The 19,027-nt window shown below is 52.0% G+C and overlaps 2 protein-coding genes across 13 annotated transcripts in view; both read left to right on the forward strand.

Moving 5' to 3' along the window:
* Positions 1-7,901, forward strand: part of PACS2 (phosphofurin acidic cluster sorting protein 2) — a 66,881-nt gene extending 58,980 nt beyond the window's left edge. For 8 of the 9 annotated variants that reach the window (XM_085231482.1, XM_085231484.1, XM_085231483.1 and 5 more), the window contains exons 22-24: positions 2,458-2,684; positions 3,294-3,407; positions 4,350-7,901. In XM_085231482.1, coding sequence (XP_085087608.1) covers positions 2,458-2,684; positions 3,294-3,407; positions 4,350-4,468 — 460 coding nt within the window. In that variant the 3' untranslated portion in view covers positions 4,469-7,901. Of the gene's footprint in view, positions 1-2,457; positions 2,685-3,293; positions 3,408-4,349 lie in introns of those variants that run through there. The other variant, XM_085231489.1, reaches the window with a different exon arrangement.
* An 880-nt stretch (positions 7,902-8,781) lies between these two features.
* Positions 8,782-19,027, forward strand: part of MTA1 (metastasis associated 1) — a 70,828-nt gene continuing 60,582 nt past the window's right edge. For 3 of the 4 annotated variants that reach the window (XM_085231492.1, XM_085231493.1, XM_010715694.3), the window contains exon 1: positions 9,777-9,846. In XM_085231492.1, coding sequence (XP_085087618.1) covers positions 9,792-9,846 — 55 coding nt within the window. In that variant the 5' untranslated portion in view covers positions 9,777-9,791. Of the gene's footprint in view, positions 9,020-9,776; positions 9,847-19,027 lie in introns of those variants that run through there. The other variant, XM_085231494.1, reaches the window with a different exon arrangement.

The raw sequence follows: 19,027 nt of genomic DNA on the forward strand, positions 1-19,027 counted from the left end.
GGCAGGCTTTGTCTCTGTGACGTGGGATAGTTGTAAGGTGGTAAAATGTAAATGCAAACTGCCTGAGAGCATGTCTGAGTAGCAAGGACACAGCATCTGTAGGCAATGTGAAGTTCTGCTTTAATTGAAATGTGTAGACTTAAAGGAAGGAAACCAGCAGAAGATTGCCAGTAAAGAATTACCCTGGTGAGGACTCATTTTGTTGCAACACAAAATGTTGGTGGTAGCTATCTTGCTGTGCAGTTCTGGTACCCACCTCCAGAAGCACATGATGAAGTTGCAGTTTCAGAGGAGCACAGGTAACATCATCAGGGGGACAGAGCAGCATCTTATAAGGACAGGCCAGAAGTGCTTGGATCCTGCAGTTTTGGGGAAGAGGAGACAGAGGTAAGATGCTCACGTTTTGTAGAATTGTAGTGGTGCTGGATTTGATGAATTTGCCATACCTGTGGTACAAGACCTTGGCGCACACAAAATTAACAAGAGGTCGGTTGTAAAGGAGAAAGGAAGGGGTTTCTGCACAGTGCAGGAAGGTGTGTAAGGACCACATTTGCCTCTGCTACTTTTGTAGCAGCAGGATCAGCAGTTCAATTGAGGGGTTAGGCAAATTCAAGGGTAGCAGATCTGTTAATAGATACCAGAGGATGATGCAGGGATGTCCTCTCTGACATCCTTAGCCCTGTGATCGTCAGACTGAGGAAGTCAGAGAGGCTCTGCAATTAGAGTCTGTTCTCTGTAAACAGCGTCTCCTACTGTCCCTTTCCTACTTATCCCTGAGAGCCCCGTGGGGCCCTTTCAAGCCAATTTTAGAATTGAGGTGCTGAAGTTTCCTTTTTAGCAAAAGGAACTGGAAATGTGGAAGTCCTGGATTAGCACGTCCCCAATGAGTGGAAGGTGTTCAGCCTGCCCCAGGAGCCCACTTACCAAATCCCTGCTGTTGGCTCCTGGAAGAGCCCTCCCTGCCCAGAGAGTCCCAGCTGTAGCTGCTTGCTGCTGCTGGGACTGTGCAGGCTCTGGAGGGCAGAGCTGACATCTCTTCCGGGAGATTCACATGGGCTTTTCAAATGGGGAAGTGATTTGGGAACCTGTAACCCCAGGAGTGCAGGCTGTTGAGAGGAAGTTTAGGTTCAACATTATTTCATCTCCACTGATCTGGATGTGACTGCACAGGAGATGGAGGATGATCCAAACTTGAAGGATTGAGCCACTAAAGGTCGTGTCAGGGACAAATGAGATGAGAAATGTGCTGTGAAAAATCCTTAAAATAACCTCGGTTCTGAAGCTTTACTCAGAAACCAAACCCTGGTTTTGGTGGCCCTGGATGAACTCTGTTGCCATCTGGCTTCAGCTGAATAACTGGTAAAGGAAATGGTTTTCAGAGAAGGCTAGCAGTGGTCTATCCTTATTTTATGTGAGAGTTTCTGATTACGCAAGTGATGTAGAGGAATGCTTATTTCATTCGAGAGCACCAATTAATCTCGTTTTAAACAATTACCTTTTCTTAAACGAGACCCCATTAAATATAATTAGTCAGCAGATGATCAGTTTTTGTTCAGTACTTGCATGTTAATCAACTCTATATTTGTGTAGGAAGAAGTACAGGGGTTGGGTAGTGTGAGGAAGGGGCAGGCAGAGAGGGTGGTGGAATTTCCCAGGTTGCTCATCTTCCCTTTTCAGGCTTTAGAAAGGCTGACAGTGTGTTTTGGTGACACGTCTGCTGCCACATGATGCGCGGGAGTTTTCAGTAGCACATCATGTCCTGAAATCTGCCATTGTTTAGCAAACATCGCAGGGCTTGCGAAGCATTTACCCAGCACAGGAATTCCCCAGCCAGCAGCAGGGCTGTGGAGCGGATTGCTCCGTGCCCTAACAGGGACCTGGAAAGAGCAGGAGTGCTGTGTGACCTGGTGGAGCATTTGAACAGGAAGGAAGGAAGGAAGCTGGTGACGGAAAGAGATCAGGGACATAGGAGTTGGAAGTAATTCAGACAGAGATGGTTTTGGCAATGCTGTGCCTGGCCAGGCCGTTTGCTCATCATCATTAGGAGACAGTAGCCATTAAGAGCTTACAGCCTCTCATCCTCTCTTGAAGACTGGAAGCGACCTTGGGCTGCCTCAGGGATCAGGTTTGCTAGCAGGGTCACTGCCCTCCATGTTGGGAAGTGGTTTGTCTGATCCCTTCCCCACTGCTCAACTCCATGTCTGTGTAGAAGGTCAGCTCGTTCCGGCTTGTTGCAGTGCTGTGCTGCTGCCACCCTGTAATGTGACCCAGGCTGCATCACTCAGTGATGACTTCTGGTGTGTTTGTGACTCATGGATCTCGCCGAGAAATGTTGCTGCCTGATTTCACAAAGAGCCAAGCATTTCTCCCCAGCTCTGTTTTTCAGTGGCTCAACCAGACGGTGAGAGAACTCTGCTGAGCATCGTGTGGAAATGAGCTTCTTCTCTTGTTTTCTAGCCAGGGCCTTGGTGCTGAGCTGATGGGCCTGCAGGTGGATTACTGGATTGCAGCTCCACCCATGGACAGAAAGAGAGACCCGGAGAAGAAGGACCCTTCCACTACCAAAAACACACTGAAATGCACTTTCCGGTCCCTCCAGGTCAGCAGGTTACCTGCCAGCGGGGAGATCGCCACCACTCCAACCATGTCCATGACGGTCGTGACAAAGGAGAAGAACAAGAAAGGTAAGGTAGACATGCTGACTGTTGCCGAAGGCCAGGAACGCAGTGCTGCTCTCCTTGCTCTGCAGCCTTGGGGCTGACTTGTCAGTCCTGCGTTACAGTCAGTCCCCAGATCCTAGTCTGTCTGTGGGTAGGAAGTGGCTCAATGAGGTGTTAGTTTGAAAGGGTGGTGGTTCTTTGTGCTGTAAGGAGATGTGTCCATGCTCACAGCTAAGATGGTGTAGCTCAAAGGAACAACAGTGGGGACAGAGAAAGGTCTGTTGTGAGTGACTATGTAGAAGGCCTGGAGATACACAGGGACAGTGTCCACAGCAGTGTTCCTTGTTGCATGTGTGGGATGCTGGGTGAGATAGGAGGGAGCTCGTGCCCCTGACCACCAGGCTGAGGCACTTGGGCCTGAAGTCTTTGTGTGCATAGATGGCAGTACGGAGTGCTGGCATGGTCCTGTAAACGGTCCTGCCAAACTCCTACCAAGCAAGTAGGAAATTAATTCAATTAGTACTTCGAGACATGAACATTTCAATAAAAAAAACACAACACCACTGGTGAGTCTTGGTGCATCTCTTGTGAGCAGCAGAGATTCACTTGTTTGCTCGTTTGATTTTCTTCCAGTGATGTTTTTACCCAAGAAAACAAAAGACAAGGAGGTTGAGTCAAAGAGCCAGTGCATCGAAGGAATCAGCAGGTTGATTTGCACAGCGAAGCATCAGCAGAACATGCTGCGAGGTATGTATGACTTGCATCCCCTTGGCTTTGGGGGGAGCCTCAGCTGCCAGCTGTTTTCCTGCAGGCAAAGAGCTGCCCTCGTAGCTGCCCTGTGCCCTGGAGCTGGTGTAATGGTGTCTTCTTGGGGAAGGGCTTGGATGTGGCCAGCATGGGGTATTGCTTAATAGGTCTGGGATGTGAGAAAGTCCTCCCTCTCCTAGGACTCTGGGTGAGGACAAAGGCTGGGCCAGGCTCCACTTCTGTAGTTCAGTGTTTCCTGTGCACATCCGAGAAGTGGTGGTGGGGAGAGCCACAGTAGTTCCTGCTCCTCCAGGCAGAGGTCTGGCACAGAGGCATGCCACAGCGGTAAGCTGTGCTCACATCTGCAGGCAAACTTAGCAGTGCCTGTCAGGGGTGCTGTGTCTCCAATTTCAAAAATATCCTGGTTGCCTGTTCAGATAATAATTCCCAGTCTTGTTAACAGAAGAGAAATTTTTGCAGATCACCCTCCTTCATTCTGGCCCAGTCCCTTTGAGACTGCCAATTGGGGGTGGTTGCAGAACATCACCTCTGCAGAAAGGCAGAGACCCCCTGGTGAAAAGTGTGATGTGTCTGTCTCCATAAGAGCATGTTTGCTCAAAAAAGAAAGTGGAGAGTGTTTGGGAAATTGGAGAGATCAGATCAGGTGAAGCTGAAATCAGCAGTCTGGGAAGCTCCAGTGTCAGCGCTGCTGGAGCAGCAGTCTGAGCCGCTCTCCCTATCGCTGGTCTGCGCTTCAGCCACGTGTAGCAACAGTGGTGGGTTGGCCCAGCAGTGCAGCTCACACCCTGAGCACAGAATGTAGCCAGGCCTCCCTCTGCTGACTGCAAGGAGCTTTCTAGCAAAGCTGTTTCTGGCTGACCGCTTACACTTGCTGTTTTCTAACTCACCTATTTTATTTTTTTTTTTAACCTTCCCCTGTAGTCCTGATCGACGGAGTGGAGTGGAACGACGTCAAGTTCTTTCAACTGGCAGCACAGTGGTCCTCTCATGTCAAGCACTTTCCCATCTGCATATTTGGGCACTCCAAATCTAACTTCTAGCCACGCTCGGAGGGACCTCTGTCCATCCCAGGGACTGCACACCAGGAGCCAGGAACTGCGTGCCAACTCGACTCGCATCACTCTGCCCTCTCCTGCAGAATTAATTACAGATGTGCTTGGATTACTTTTGAATTACTTTTTTTCTATTAACTCTTAAGTTTACTACAAGGGAAGGAAACCCCTTTAAACAAAGGCAAAAAAAACAACAGTCTTAAATATAGATGTGCTGTCAACAAAGCTGTGGGGGAGTTGGCAGGAGCAGGCAACCTGCCCAAACACCTCCCACTTCAGAGCAGATAGCTGAATAACTGCACTGCTTATTAACCTGAGACCTCATTGGTGTGTGTGGGCTAGGGGGGCCGTGGATTTTGCAGAAGATCCTGCATGTTACGATGCGTTTCGACCCCTCCCTCCATATTTCTAGGAAAACCGATGGCCAGTCTTTCTTCCTGCTGCCAAAGGATGAGAGATCAGCGAGTCTGCAGGGCATCCAGCTGTCCGGTTTGAAAACCAAACCGGTGGTTTGCAGAGCTAGAGAGGGGCAGAGAGGAACTTGTCCTGCACCACGAGGGGTCTGCCCTGGGGCTGGGCAGGTGTCTGTACTCAGTGCTGCCTGAGGAAGGCTGGGCAGGAGCAGGAACTGGGGAAACACAAGGTGTAAGGAACCTCTGCTGTCCCTGGTCTGTAACAAAGACCAAACCGAGCCAGTCACCTGCAGTGCTGCTGAGGGACACCACGTCAGTGGGGTCGCTGCTATTTACATACTCACACCGATTATTTACTTGTCAATAAAACCTCGTCCAGCCTCCAAGGGGAAAGGATTTTTTTTTAATAGCCGCAAATTTTTTTTAATGCTTTCTTAAAAAATAAAAAAGACAAATAAATAAAAAAAAAAAGAGGAAAAAAAAAAAAAACAAGTTGCCAAAAAGGAAAAATAAAACTACCAAACCTAGGAAGATGAGCCGTTGCCTGTGAAGTGATCCACTGGTGTATGGCTGGAGCTGCAGCCAGCCAGGTGCTCTGCAAGTCCAGCTGCCTGCCCATCCATCTGTCACACTGCACATGTGAGATAGTGTGTGTGGGCTGCTTCATCTGCTCTGCCTTTGTCCTGCCTGGACTGTGCTGTCTGCATCTGGGTGTGCTGCTGTCATGCCCAGCTGAGCCACCCAGCACCTCTCCTTGTAGGGACTGCGAGGCTGTAACAGAGCTGCTGGGGGCAGGTGACCACCTGCAGGCTGTAGGAAGTTGTCCTCACTGTCTGCTTTGAGAGTATTCCCTGCTCAGGCAGGCATTCATTTTTCTATGGGATGTGTCCTGTCCTCAGCAGGGCATTGCTGCAGGCTGAGCTTTGCTGTGTGATGTGGTCCTGCGCTGCAGTGAAAACTGCAAGTGGAATGAGGCAGTGGATGAAGCTGGATGGGTTCTTCATCTCTGTTGGGCAGCAAGGTGCCCTGTGCCTGGGCTCTGTTTAGCCTGGCTTTTGACTGTTTGGCACATCTTGGCATTTTCAGAATGTGTTGTTGGAGGACAGGGATGCTTTTGAGCCTTTCCCAACTTTGGCTGCTCAGTAGTTGTATTTTTCTCTGAAAGGTTTGAGGAACCCATGTTGTCCTGCTGGGATGGGTCCTGCTCTGCCCTGCTGGTGGGCTGATGGGGAGCAAGGTGAGAGCGTGGTCCCTGCTGCAGCTCAGGGCTGGGCTGCTCTGCTGGCTTTGATTTAATGAGATCCTCCCGGTGACAAGAGGGGAGGAGGATGCTGTGCAGGCTATATGCATGCTCTCGCTGCCCCTTCCCACAGCACTGCCTCCCAGCTGCCAGCACACAGCTGGGGCAGGGCTCAGCTCACATCGCTGTGTCCATCTACTCCTGTGGTTTTGGTTGACCTGAGCTGATGCTGTAGGATTGCGTAGCGTTGCCTAGCAGCAGCAGCGTGGGAGATGGTGTATAAGCACATCCCTTTTTTTTTTTTTTTTTCTTTCTTCTTTTAAATTATATTGAGGCTGTTGAATCGAAAAACCCCTTTGAAAGGAAATTAGTGTGAGATTTCTTCCTGGAGGCTCCCACTGCTGTGGCAGGAGCTGAGCGTTGGGCTCCATCTCTGGGCACCACACACAGCCCAGCAGCTCTGTGGCAGGCGTGGGATGGGCAGCCCTGCTGCAATGACTGAACGCTGTGCTCCTCTGTGTGTTTCAACCTACTGTAAAGAAATGGGCAGTAGCTGGTGCAGGATTGCTGGGTCCTGCTTGTCACGTGTACATTGCCCTGCTCTACTGTGTGTGTGTGTGTGTGTGTGTAGGTGTGAAAGAAGCGCTCGCGCTCGTTGCATTTCATGTTAGTTTGTGTTTTGGTGTAACTTTGTACACCTGAATTCACTGGGTAACACCGGAGGAAGATGGTAACACTGTTGAGAGAATGGCTCCCACCTTGCTTGGAGGTGAGGGCTCGTTGTGGCACTGACCTAGTTTTACAGCGCTGGTGAGCAGACGAGATGGAAGGTTTTGTGGCATTGTGTTGCACCTTGTACATGCTGGTCCTTTGGTTTGGGTTCTGTGGCTTGTCCCCGGCCCTGGGGATGGTCACCTGCCGCCTGTCTTGCTGCACACATGGGGTCTTCGGTGGCTTTTCAGCTCCACTCTGCAGCTGCCATCCACTGAAATTGTTATCGCTTCCATCTCAGCAGTAGCTGCAGAGTCCTTAATTACCCATGAGCTTGGGGACGGCCACTGTCACCTCGGCTGGGCTTTGCCGTGTTACTGGCATGTGTTTGTGACTTAATCCGGCACAGGTGAAGGTTTGCTGGGGTTGGAGGAGATGTGCTGTCAGCGTGCAGTCATCGTTTGCCAACACCCACTGGCCTGTGCTTACCTGGCACTGCAGCAAAGGCCCTGAGTTTCCTCAGCGGCAGTGGGAAGCAGCTCACGCAGGAAGGCTCCCCTCTGTCCTTTCTCACCAGCAACAGGTGTGGAGGGAGCAGTGCAGAGCCGGGACTTGGGGTATTGCACGTTGTGGCTCAAAGCTTGAAAGGAAGATCCTGTTGAGAGGGGCCAAGCTGATGGCTGCTGCTGGATGTGCGGGGGGGGGAGGGGGTCCTGGAGCAACATTGGATGCAATGCCTCCGTCCCCAGTCAGCAGGTCCTTGGTTTCCATAGGGAAGAGCACTGCTCTGCAGTCACCTGCTCAGCATTGCAGGGCACTGCCTGCCCGGCTGCGTGCCAGGATGGTGGGGAAGCACTGTGGATACTGTGTGCTGTGCTGTCAGCCCTGCCTGGGCCGCAGCACAAGAGGGGACGTTACCACTTTGTAGATTCCTGAGTTGTCCATCTGTTTCATTGTTGTATTGTTTGGGTTCTCAGTTGTTTCTTTTTTTTTTTTTTTTAAATGAGGACTGATTAAATGTAAATAGCTTTTTTTTTTTTTTTTTTTTTTGAACAAACCGCAACGTGCTCGACCTCGTCAACTATTTTATGGTACTAATGCAACACTAATAAAACTGGACATGAAAGCACATACCCGCCCCTGGAGTCATCTGTCAGCGGGGGCTGTTCGGCACCAGCGGGGCTGTCGCCTCCTGCAGGAAGAGCCGCTGGGTGCCACAGCTGGCACAGGAGGATGCGGGGCTGGGAGGCGCTGAGGCCGCCTGGTGGCTGCGGGCTGGGAGCGGGGGGAATCGGGCTTGGCAAGAGTGCGGGGGAGAGCGGAGCCGGGAGGAGGAACGCTCACGTGCCTTCCAGGAACATCGGCCGTGAGCGGGCTGGGGATGCCCGCCGGCTCCCACGGGGCTCAACTGCAGGAAATCGGGCTGCACTGACAGCCCAGCACGGCTTTTTCCTGCGCTGTCTATCCAGCGCTCCCCGACCCTTCTTCACGCTGCCTCCTGCAGCGCCCGCTCCTCACAGGGGCCGGACGAGGCTCAGCCCCGTGCCGCGTAACCCCGGGGCCGCAGCCGCGCTCTCACGTCTGGGCGGCGTGAGACGGGGCACCGCGCAATCCGCCGAGGTTCCGCCGCTTAAAAACCCAATTCGGCACCCGGGAAGGTCAGCCCACGCCACGCGAGCGGCCGCGGTGCGGTTTGTAAATGTTTATCCCGGCCGATTTATCGTTGTCCTCCCGCACGCGTCCGAGCATCGCCCCGCGCACGGACGCGCAGAGCCGGCCGTGAGGCGCGGCGCTCCGCCCGTCCCCGCTCGGCTCCCCCAGGCCGGGCGCGGCGCTCTCCGCCCCACGCGGCGCTCCGGGACGGCCGCCTCCTTCCTTTCCTCCCTCCCCCTTTCCCTCCTCCCTTTCTCCCTCCCTCCCTCCCGCCGCTCCCGTCCCGCCGCCGCCCCGCCTTCCGCCCGCCGCCCTCCCGCCTTCCTCCAGCGGCCGGGCGGCAGCCGGCGCGGCCCCTTTAATTCCCCCGCTCCCCTCCCCCGCCCGGCCGTTTCAGCCTCCATTTTCCAGCGGATCCGGCACCTGGAGGAGGAGGAGAAGGAGGAGGAGGCGGCGGGAGCGGCCCGCGCCCCGCACCCGGCCCCGTCCCGGGCATGGCCGCCAACATGTACCGGGTGGGAGGTAGGCAGGCAGGCAGGCGCTCCCAGGCCCGGCCGCGTGCGGGCGGCGTCGCGGGGCCGGCGGGGCGAGGCGAGGCCCGGGGCGGGGCGGCGGGGTTAGGCCGCGAACGGGGGCGGCGCGGGGGGGGACCGGGGGAGGCCGGGACCGGAGGGGGCGGCGGGGATGGGGGAAGGGGGAGAGAAGTCGGGCGTGAGGATGGCGGCGGGGTGAAGCGGGGTGAAGGGGCGGCGCGGGGAGGCCGCGGGGCCGCGGGGGTCGGCCCTGGGTGGAGCGGGCGGAGGTGGGGGGGGGGGGAGGGGGGGACGCCGCGAAGGGCTGCCGGGCCGCGGGCCGGGCTGCTCGCGGCCCCTCCCGTGCTGCCGGCCCGGCCCGGCGCCCCTGGGCTGCTCGTCCTTTGTTTTAACTCACGGGGAGAGAAGAGAGAGGCGGCGGGGTCCGGCGTGCGATGTGACTCGGTACGAACGGCGAGGTGGTCTGGCGTGGATTCGAGCTCAGCCATTTTCCTCTGCCAGAACTGTTGCGCGGAACTTCCTTCTCCCCGCGCCTCCTCGCCCGGGCACCCCGTTTGTGAAACGGGCTTCTGTAAAACCGCACTAAAATAAACGAGGGGGGGGGGGGAAATATACAGCGAAGGTGGCCGAGCCGTCCTGCCCTGCCGCTCGCCATCCGCTTTCTGTTCTCTCCGCCTTTTTGGCCCGTCCTCGCTCCGTGCCCCGAAAAACGTCGCCTCCTTTGTCGCAGTGTGCAGCTTCCCGGCGGTATTGGTTTACAGATGATGAGCTGCGCCTCTGGGCCGGCCTGCCTCTGCTTCCTGCGCTGCCCCGGTGGTGCGTGAGGAGCCTGGGTCGTGGTGCTGAGAGGGGAGGGATGGAGACAAGTGGTGCAAACTTATGGCTGGGCTGCTGGTGTGAGTGGCAAAGGGAATTGTTGTTTAGTGTTTAAAGTCGTGCATGTGAGTCCTGAGTGCTGTGTTGGCGCGTATCTTGCTTGGTATCCGTACTCCGTGCCCTATAGGCTCATATGGGCGGTGGGAAGGGGCCTGTGCTGGAGATCTGTAGGCCGCTTGCTGCTGCAAGCCTGCTCATTGCAGAGTGTGTAGGGTAAGTGCAGCCCGCCCTGGACGTCGCTATGGATGATGATGCTGGGATGGTGTCCATTATTTGGGCCCAGCCTAGTGCTGGACCATGCTTACAGCAAACGAACCCATCCTTGTGCTGGGGAGCCCTGTGCAGCTGTTGGGGTGTTGCCAGTACTGAGCAGCAGGCAGGACCCAGCCTCTCGTGCTCTTGCTGCACTGTTGAGGCCATGGTGAGTGGTGCCTGCCAGCTCTGTTGTGAGAGTGCATGCTGGCACTTGGGCAGTTGTTTTTCCAGGTGTCTTTCTGCGGAGCTGCTCCGTAGTCAGCCTGTGCTCCTGCAGGCAGTCACCCACCCCAGGTGCAGGGTTCACTTGGCCTTAGGTGAACTTTGTGAGGCTCTTGACGTTCCTTTTCCCGGCCCGTTGAAGTTCCTCCAAATAGGAGTAACAGCCCTGCCCTCCAGCATGTGCCGCATCTCTCACAGTTCCACGAATGTCCAGAGAGTGCATTCAGGACACCAGAAAGCTTTTCCCTGCGTCCATCAGATGGATGCTGTTAGTGGCAGCCAGCCGAGGGTCGTGCTGCTGATTGCACTCCCTATGCAGCCAGCCTTCATCACTGCAGGGAGTCCCATTGCTCAGTCATGATTTGCCCATGCTGTAGGCTGGTGTCGGTCACCTCTGCGTGCTTGGGATTGGTGTACAGGCTTTGCTCCATAACCTCTGCAGGCAGAGGGCGAGGAGCTGGCTGGTGGCCAGTTCCTGTGCTCGGCTGTTGTGCTTGTGGATGAAGCCTTGCTTGCGTGTGCTGCCGAGCTCCACGTGTGGATGGATGCGGCCATTTCTGAGCGGCGGCCCCGTCCTGAGCCAGGAGGTTGCGTTGCTGGATTGCTGCTGACCTCTGGCGCTGGTGGCTCCCGCGAATGGCTGTGTGCTGAAGTTGCGTGTGCATTCCAGGGCGGGATTAAATCCCCAACGGATTTGTGCACGGTCACTTCGTGTACTTCCCATTGCGGGAAGAACATCCAAGAGATAATCCGCTGTTGGCCTTGTGGTTACGAGTCGCGTGTGTGAACTGCAGACCCGACAGCTGCCAGCAGCAGCCTGTGTGATGTAGATCAATAATGCTCCTGGAAGTGTGCGCTGATCGCTTTTGGCCTGGTTGTGAAACGCTGTGGGCTTTTGCTTTCGCGATCCAGTAGGTGGACTGCGCTTCTCTGACAGATGCCAGCGTGAAGCACGCAGTCGGCAGCTGTTTGCACTGCCTCCCCTTGCAGGAGGTGCTGTCTGCTGCTTGGAGGTGAGCAGGTCAGCGAGCTTCTCCACTTCTGCCCTGCGCCTTCCCCAGGAGTTCAGCTGCAGAACTGCTGAACTCCAGTACTGCTGGAACTGACAGAGCCCCGCTGCAGCTTTACGCTGCTGTGTTATTCCTTTGATGCAGCACAACGACAGGTTTTTTGGTTGTGTTTTTTTTTTTTTTTTTTTTTTTTTTTGCATTTCCATCTTGCTCTGATTGGAGGAACTGAAATCCTTCCACCTTTCCTCCTCCTCTCCCAATGTGATTTTCCTGGATTATTTTTAATCTGAATCAGGCACCCGGTGCTGCTCCCCGTGGGACTGTGTGAACAGCTGAATGGGTGCAGTGGGAGGGCTGGGAACAAGGGGACGGGCAGGGGGGGCAGAGCTACTGAAGCCAGCCTTCTGCTGAGGCAGACGTCAATTTATGCCTTTAGATGAGAAGCTTTTTATATATTCTTGACTTTTAAGAGTTAGCCTCTTGCTTGGGAGTGTGCTACGCCACAAAATATTGAGACTGTTGAGTCTGCAGGGTAGGTAAGGTGTGCTTGAATGGCATGTTCACAACTGGGGGTGAGTCAGGGACGTCTCAGTGTGTTAGATGTAGCCAGCATGTGTAAGTGAGGCTATGGCCCTTTGGTGCCTGGTGCGGGCATCAAAGTTCTGCTTGGTGACGAAGCTCCACCACCTCTTTGGTGCTGCTGTCCGATCCCACCTGATGTCAGAGTGGCTGTCTGCTGTGTGTGCATCTCTTGTATCAGTGTAACCATCCCTGAAGTTTATAAGAGTGGCAGCATGATGTTACCATCCTGTTATTGTAGGGTGTCAGTAATGCATCCCTGGGGACCAGGTTTGGCCTGTGTTTACGTACCACAGCCTCGAATCCAGGCTCGTGGCATCCACACTCCAGCTCATGGTTGTGGCACCCATAGTGGTGCCTGGAGCTGCTGCCAGGTGACTGAATTGGTCCTCCTGATATCATCATGATGTCAGTAATAACTTTCTGTCTTTTCCTGCTAGAGAGCAGAGGTGCAGAGAAGCCATGAAGAAAGCTTGCACAGAAGCATGTTGTTGAGCCCAGACCTGAAGCATGTAATCCAGATAAATTAATGAAGGCACATGTGTAAAGCCCTCTCCTGTTCCTTTATTATCAGTGTGTAGATATTATGGATGGCAGGAGGGGTTAATGGAAGCACCACTCCACTGCTCTGTATTCCTTATGAAGGGTGAGCTATCTTTTTTGGGTTTGGGTTTTTTTTCCTTTATTAACATTAAGCTGAAGTTTGAAGGTAACTTGATCTGAGGGTAGGTTTGGTGGTCAGAAGTGTTAAATAACCAGTGAAGATAATATAAATCAGAGTCAATTCTTGCAGCTTTCTAACTGGTTCATGCAGTCAGCAATCCTAGCAAATACAGGGCGCTTTCTAACTGATCACATTTCAGAAATGTGAGGTCTTGTGTTTTCCAGCCTTCCTAACTCTGCCTGATACGGACTGAGCCATGAGATAGGTGCATGGAGTGGCAGTGCTGTGGCCAGGCCTGCAGCATGCTTTGCTCTGTGCAGCTCTGCTGGTTGCAAGGCTGCAGTCACTGGGCAGAGTGGGGTGGGAGCAGGCTGCTGGCTTCTGCTGAGGCAGCGTGCTTTGCTGCTCCCTGCCCCAGCTGGGACAGTGGTGAACATCACCTCCATTTGGTTCTGCTCATCTTCTGACAAGAAGTGATCTGTTACATCGGTGTTGCTTCAGCACCAGGATCTTACTGCATTGTGAAGTTGGTGTTCCTTGCATCCCCCGGCGGGGAGCTGAGCCAGCCTTCTAGCAGCGTTGCCTGAGCTTCTGCTGGAAGTCAGGTAACTGGAACAGCTGAGAAAGGTGTTCCTTTGAGATAAAGCAGCCCTGGGTCTCCCATGTGTTGGAGGTGGCTGCTGCAGAGCTCACATGCAAAGAAGCCCTGCTTCAAAGCATGTTTTCAAGTCCCATTTGATTCCTCCTCTCAACTTGTGAAACCAAATTTGGTCTGTTGGACTGTGTTGTTAACAAGAACTAATGAGCTTCCACTGTAACTGTTTAATACGTAAGAAAGTGCTTCAGTAGGAAAAGGCATTGAGGAGATTTTCACATAAAAAACACTGCAAACTTATTTCTAAAGGAACTTTGTCACACCACGGTTCAAAAGGAATCAAATCCTTGTTCTTAGATGAAAAATGTAATTTACTTCCAGCTGCAGATAGTGAGTTCCTTGTGTTGTCCTGCAGTGTGGCAGTTTGCAGGATCTTCTGAACCAGTGCTGGATGTTCAGCATGATAAAATAAGCTCTGAATATTTCTGGCAACCTTTTTCTTTCCACACCTTTCACCAAATGGGACAATAAGGCTGAAGATGAGAAGCTTCAGTAGATGCCACAGCTCTTCATTTGTGCCATGTTGGTCTTTCAAAGGAGGATTCTTAATGGATCCCGCTTGATTTAGTGCCTCAAGGTACATTGAAGCCACTTGTATTTCAACAAAGAATTCAGCATGTAAAGAGAAGAGCCTAATCACTTCTGGTTTACTTGCTTTGCCTCACAAAAGCAGCTGCATACCTCCAAGGAAAGTGCTGTATTTACCAGGAACTCTGGAGGCAGATGAGAACTGGCCTGACTCAACAGAGGAGGTTTGCCTTTAGGAAGGAGGGGTGTTCTTGAGACAATGACTTGTCATTGATGTACAAGGTTAACTTCAATAAGGAGAAGTTAGCTGGCAGCTTTCAGGTGCAAGCAAGACAAAATGTAGGCTTCTCCTGCCTCTGGCGCTCTTGTTTGAAGAAACAGCTGCCAAGCTGTGGTAGCATTTTGTACTGGATCCGTGTTGTGTGTGACCTGGCACAGGAACCCTGCTCCTGCAGCTATGTACTGTCATGCTGTGGCAGTGCTAAAGACCAGCCCGCATAAAGGTCTGCTGGCACAACTGGAGTTACGTAGGCTCACAACTTTGCTAACGGAGAAAATGTTTGTCTAGCTACGTGCTTGGGAACCAAAGTTCTGGAAGAGGTAATACAGAACAGGCTTTGTGTTCAGAGGACTTCAAATCATGCTTACATATCTGATGTAAAGCAAGGGAGCGGTTTGCCAGGAGTGTGCAGTGTGCTTCCCTCCTGCAGGGTGCTGGCTGGTTGCTCCTAGCTGGGTGCTGGGTGTAGATGTGCCTCAGGTACAGCTGGAGTATTGGGATGGGCGTCGTCATGCTGCCATGAAACACTGATTTCTAAGAGCAGAACTGCTTCTTTACCCTTAGGGAAGTACTCTGGAAGCTTTATTTCACGTCCTGTGTTCTCACTCAAGTCCTGTTTGCACACAGTCTCCCTCCCTTGCCCTGCCACCAGCCCCTCAAGCTGCAGTTACCTGGATGTGCTGCAGATCTTACCGAGGTGCCCTGTGAGGTCCCACTGACAGCCCAGCCTCTTCTCACTGCTGCAGCAGGTTGCTGTCCTGTCGCTTTTCCACAGATCTGCCTTGTGTTGAAAAGAGCAAGCAGTTCTGTGCAGGACTAATAGTGTTGAGTTTCTATACAAGGTGTGTTTAATTTAAAGTGGTTCTTCCCCTTCTTCTCCTCTCATCCCTTTGTCATTTTGCTCTTTAGCTGGGAAAGACATAGTATGAACCCTGTGCTTTGCCCACAGCCATGACCCTGAGTGTCTGGATTGCTGCTGCTAGCAGAATACTTGCTGCTTCCCTTGGCAGAGACAGCAAACTTTGGGGATTGTACTTGCCTACAGCGAATCAATTCAAAGCTGATTGAGGCCAGGACCTGCGGTGACAGCAGTGGTGTTGGGGGGCACAGAAGGAAGCAGTGCTTTGATAACTCCCCCTCATGCTGTGGGGCCTCTGGGGAGTTGCTTAAAATCTGGTATTAATTGCCTCTGCACTGGGAGCCATTTAGTGCCTCTGAGTGTCTGTCTCGCTTTGCTCACTTATCTTGTAGCGTTTAGTATCTCCGTTTTTAAGATAGGCATCCATGATCAGAACTTAATTATCTTTGAGACTTCTGTTCCTCTGCAAAATGTTTGAGATTTAACAAATGGGAGGGAAGAACTAATGCACGGCTAATGGGGCTGCATAAACCTCGTTTCACTGAGGATTGGACAAAAAAAGGAAAAAAGGTATGATGGGAATTTTCTCCCCCCCTTCTTTGACATGACAGAGAACAAAGAACAGAAGACCTTTGGGAGGTTCCAAATCCCTTCATGCTTCGGAGTTAAAGCAGCTGTCTGTTTGTCCAAGCAAGCTGTGTGTCCATAACTTAGATACATTCTGTTCCAGCAGAGTAGGGAACATTTCTTACCATGAGCAAGGAGCTCAGTAGGGGACACCTCACTTTTGTCCATAACCATTACAGGTCCTTCCGAGTGGCTGGTTTGGTTGGTTGATTGTCAGTATCTGTGAGTGAGGAAGGCTGGTATCGGCTTTTCCATCAGTCTGTGCATGATGTGTGGGGCTGCTGCATGGACCTTGCCACAGATTGGTTACACTTTGGGATTACTGACCCTGGATCTTTGGCAGCAGATGAGGAAGACTGAGGTGTGGCATTCATCTCCAATAAGCAAGTTAGTTTGCAAGCCAAGTTCTGCATGTTTTGAAGGAAATTTAACACAAAATGCCTTGTTTACCACATGGGAGTGTACATCATCCTTGCTTCTTGAGCACTCTGTAGTTTGGGAGATAAAAGCCTGCTCCTGATACTCGTGGCTTTGATCACCTTCTCCAAGGCAACCCACCACTAGAAATGAGAGCTGAAGCACGAGAAGGAGATGAGTTAGTAAACCTGGGGCAGATGAACCACCTTGGCTCTGTGTTAGTGCATAGGCACAGCGTTTCTGTTTCTCTGCCTCTTAGCTTCAGCCCATCTTTGTACAGGTGCATGTTTTGTGAGGCCTTGGCAACATGTACTTCAGCGTTGGTGAATTAGCCACGTTTTCTTCTCGCTGCTGGAGGCTGGAACGGCATCATACTCTGTTCTGTTGCTGGCAACAGAGGAGAAGTTAGTGTGAAACTGAGAACGTGGACTTCTGCCATGCCTTGTGAATACGTGAGGCTGAGCTTCCTTGAGTACAAAGCAATCTTGAGCTGCTTCTGCATGTGTGTGTAGAGAGATGCGTGCTTGGAATTTGATTGTGGTGGTGTAGAGCCTTTATTTTACAGAACGAAGCCCAGCTGCCCTTTCCTTGCACGTATCCTGCCTCGTGTCCTGGGCAGCTTCAGCCTTCTTTTAAGTCATGGTTTTTCTTGGAGAAGGGGAAGCTGAGGCGAGCATACCACATATCCTTGTACGCACACATCTTCAAAGTCATTTTTAGGTGCTTTACAGTATGTTATCAGAGCAGATAGGATCAGGAGGGGCTGCATGCTTGTTCACCACCAGCACACTTGGCACAGGGGTGATAAGCTGGTGTGTTTAATGTTGAGGACGTTGTCTTCCCAGTGAATCCCTACAGGCTCAGGACTGCACAGACACTTTTGTCACACCACCTGCACACCCTCCAGGAGGGGAAAAGCAGCTTGCCATGGTGAGGGCTGCTCAGGTGGGAGAAACAAGCATTTAATTAATTGGAAAACTGCATTGTTGATTTTCTATAGGTGTAACTTTGGCAAGTAATTTGTTGTAAGTCAGCTGGTTCCTGCACACTGCTGGGTGCATTGGGTCTCCTAATCCGCAGCACAAACAGGTCTTTCAGCTTTGTGCTTCCTGTAATGACGGCACTGTGCTGTAAGGCTTTCACTTTTGAAACTGTATCTGTTCTGTAACCAAACGTTTCCTCGGGTGATGGCTCAGCAAGAGGAGGCTGAGACAGCAGCCAGAAGCAGAGTGGCCCTGCTGCTGTGGGGCTGCTGCCAGCAGCTTGGCTTCCCCAGCCTCTGCCACACAAATGGGCACCACAACGGGTTGTACTACCCAAAATGCAAAGTGATTGATGGCTTCAGGCCCAGCCTGCCAAATACATTGGAGAACTGGAGCTTACCTAAAGAAAATGGCCTGAAATTGACTGCGGCCTCCCTGGTTCTGCGGGGAATGCTTGGCGAGGCCCATCCCCACAAAGCACACGGAGCCTCCAAGGCTAATGTGAGTTGGGAAGGATAAAAATGCTTTTGGGCATTTTTGCAACTTGATCACCTAAAAGCCTGTAAGGTTATTAGGTAGCTCAGACACAGTTAATCTTATAAAAGTATGACCTCTAGACAGCGTGTGTTCTTTTGCAGTACCCCTCATTTTCTTCTCCTTGGACATGTGCAGACTTATCAGCAGGCACAAATAGGGCACGAGGCAAACGACTTTGTAGTCGTGTCTTATAAGCGTATGTGAGCATAAAGTCTGTTACATTTATTGCTAATTCAGAATGATTGTTTCGCTGCCTTTGTGGAATATTTCCAGCTTCTGTGGTCTCTAGATCATATCCTAGCTTGGCAGTCCAGTATCTGTGTAATAACATTGCCTTTCAGTATGTTGCATATGATCCCATCTTGAGAAAAACATTAGAGTCTTTTGGAGTAGTTTTAGGGATGTAAGTGTTGAGTTGATGCTAGCTGTGTGAGGGTCCTTGCTTACTGCCTTGTGCTGCTGCCCTGCTCATCAGTCACTGCTTCAGCCCAGTGACACAGCATTCCATACCACACAGAAGTGATGCTGCTAATGGCAGTCACGTGTTGCTTTGCTCTTTATCAGCCAGGAATTTTCTGTTCTAGACTTTCCTTTTTTTTCCAGTGTACTCTTTCCTTCCTGTTCTGTGGTAAGGCTCGAAGTGCAAGCATCTTCCTGCTATGTAGAGGCTTGTTAATTCTGTCTCTGTCCCCATCCTCTCTCTGTACTGACCTGTCTGCCCCTTAAGGCAGTGGAAGGCTGCATTGCTTTGCATTTTAGAAAGATAGAAGCCAACAGCTTAAGCAGTTGTCTCCCTTTGCAAGAGGCGGGCATGGCCAAGCACCCACTTAGCACTGGCGGTCTTGCTGATATCTTCCTTTTAGAGGATTACCTGAGTCAAGCCCCGGGGGGCTGTGGGTGCTTTGTGCCAAATACTGAGACATCTGAGGGGAAATGATCTGAAATTTGCTGGTGTTATCTTTGAAGGAATCTTCGTAGATGCGGATGCATGGGAGAGCTGCAGCAGGCCGAGGGTTGCAAGGGTGGCTGCTGTGGGGAGCTGAGGTGAGCTGAGCCCGCTCCTCGCTTCCTTGGCCCAGGCTGGTGCCTGCTTCTGGAGGCCCGCACCATTCAGGGCCCTTCAGCTTCTCTATCTGTAAAAAGGAGCGTTCAGGCTTGGAGCTTGGCAATACCGAGCTGTTCACTTGGTGCATATGGTTTTTATTTTTTATTTCTTGAAAGCACTGCTTTGCTAATTCAAATGTTTCTCCTGCTTGGAACTCTAAGCATTACTGACCCGAGTGGCTTTCTGTACTGAGTTCTGTTGAGGTTGTTCTGAGGTAACATGGGTAGAAAAGGACAGGAAGAAGAGGAAGAGCTGAGAGAGAAAGAATGGAGCAGTTTTATGTATGAATTGAGCAGGGCAGTACAACAGAGCTGAGCTGGGGAGGAGGAAGAAGGGTAGCAGTGGTGGTGAGAAAGAGGGGGAAGTGAGTAAAAAATCAGTGTGATCCAAGTGAAGTGGT

This window comes from Meleagris gallopavo, chromosome 10 (genome assembly GCF_905368555.1).
Source record: "Meleagris gallopavo chromosome 10, MGAL_WU_HG_1.1, whole genome shotgun sequence".
NCBI classification, from domain to species: Eukaryota; Metazoa; Chordata; class Aves; order Galliformes; family Phasianidae; genus Meleagris; species Meleagris gallopavo.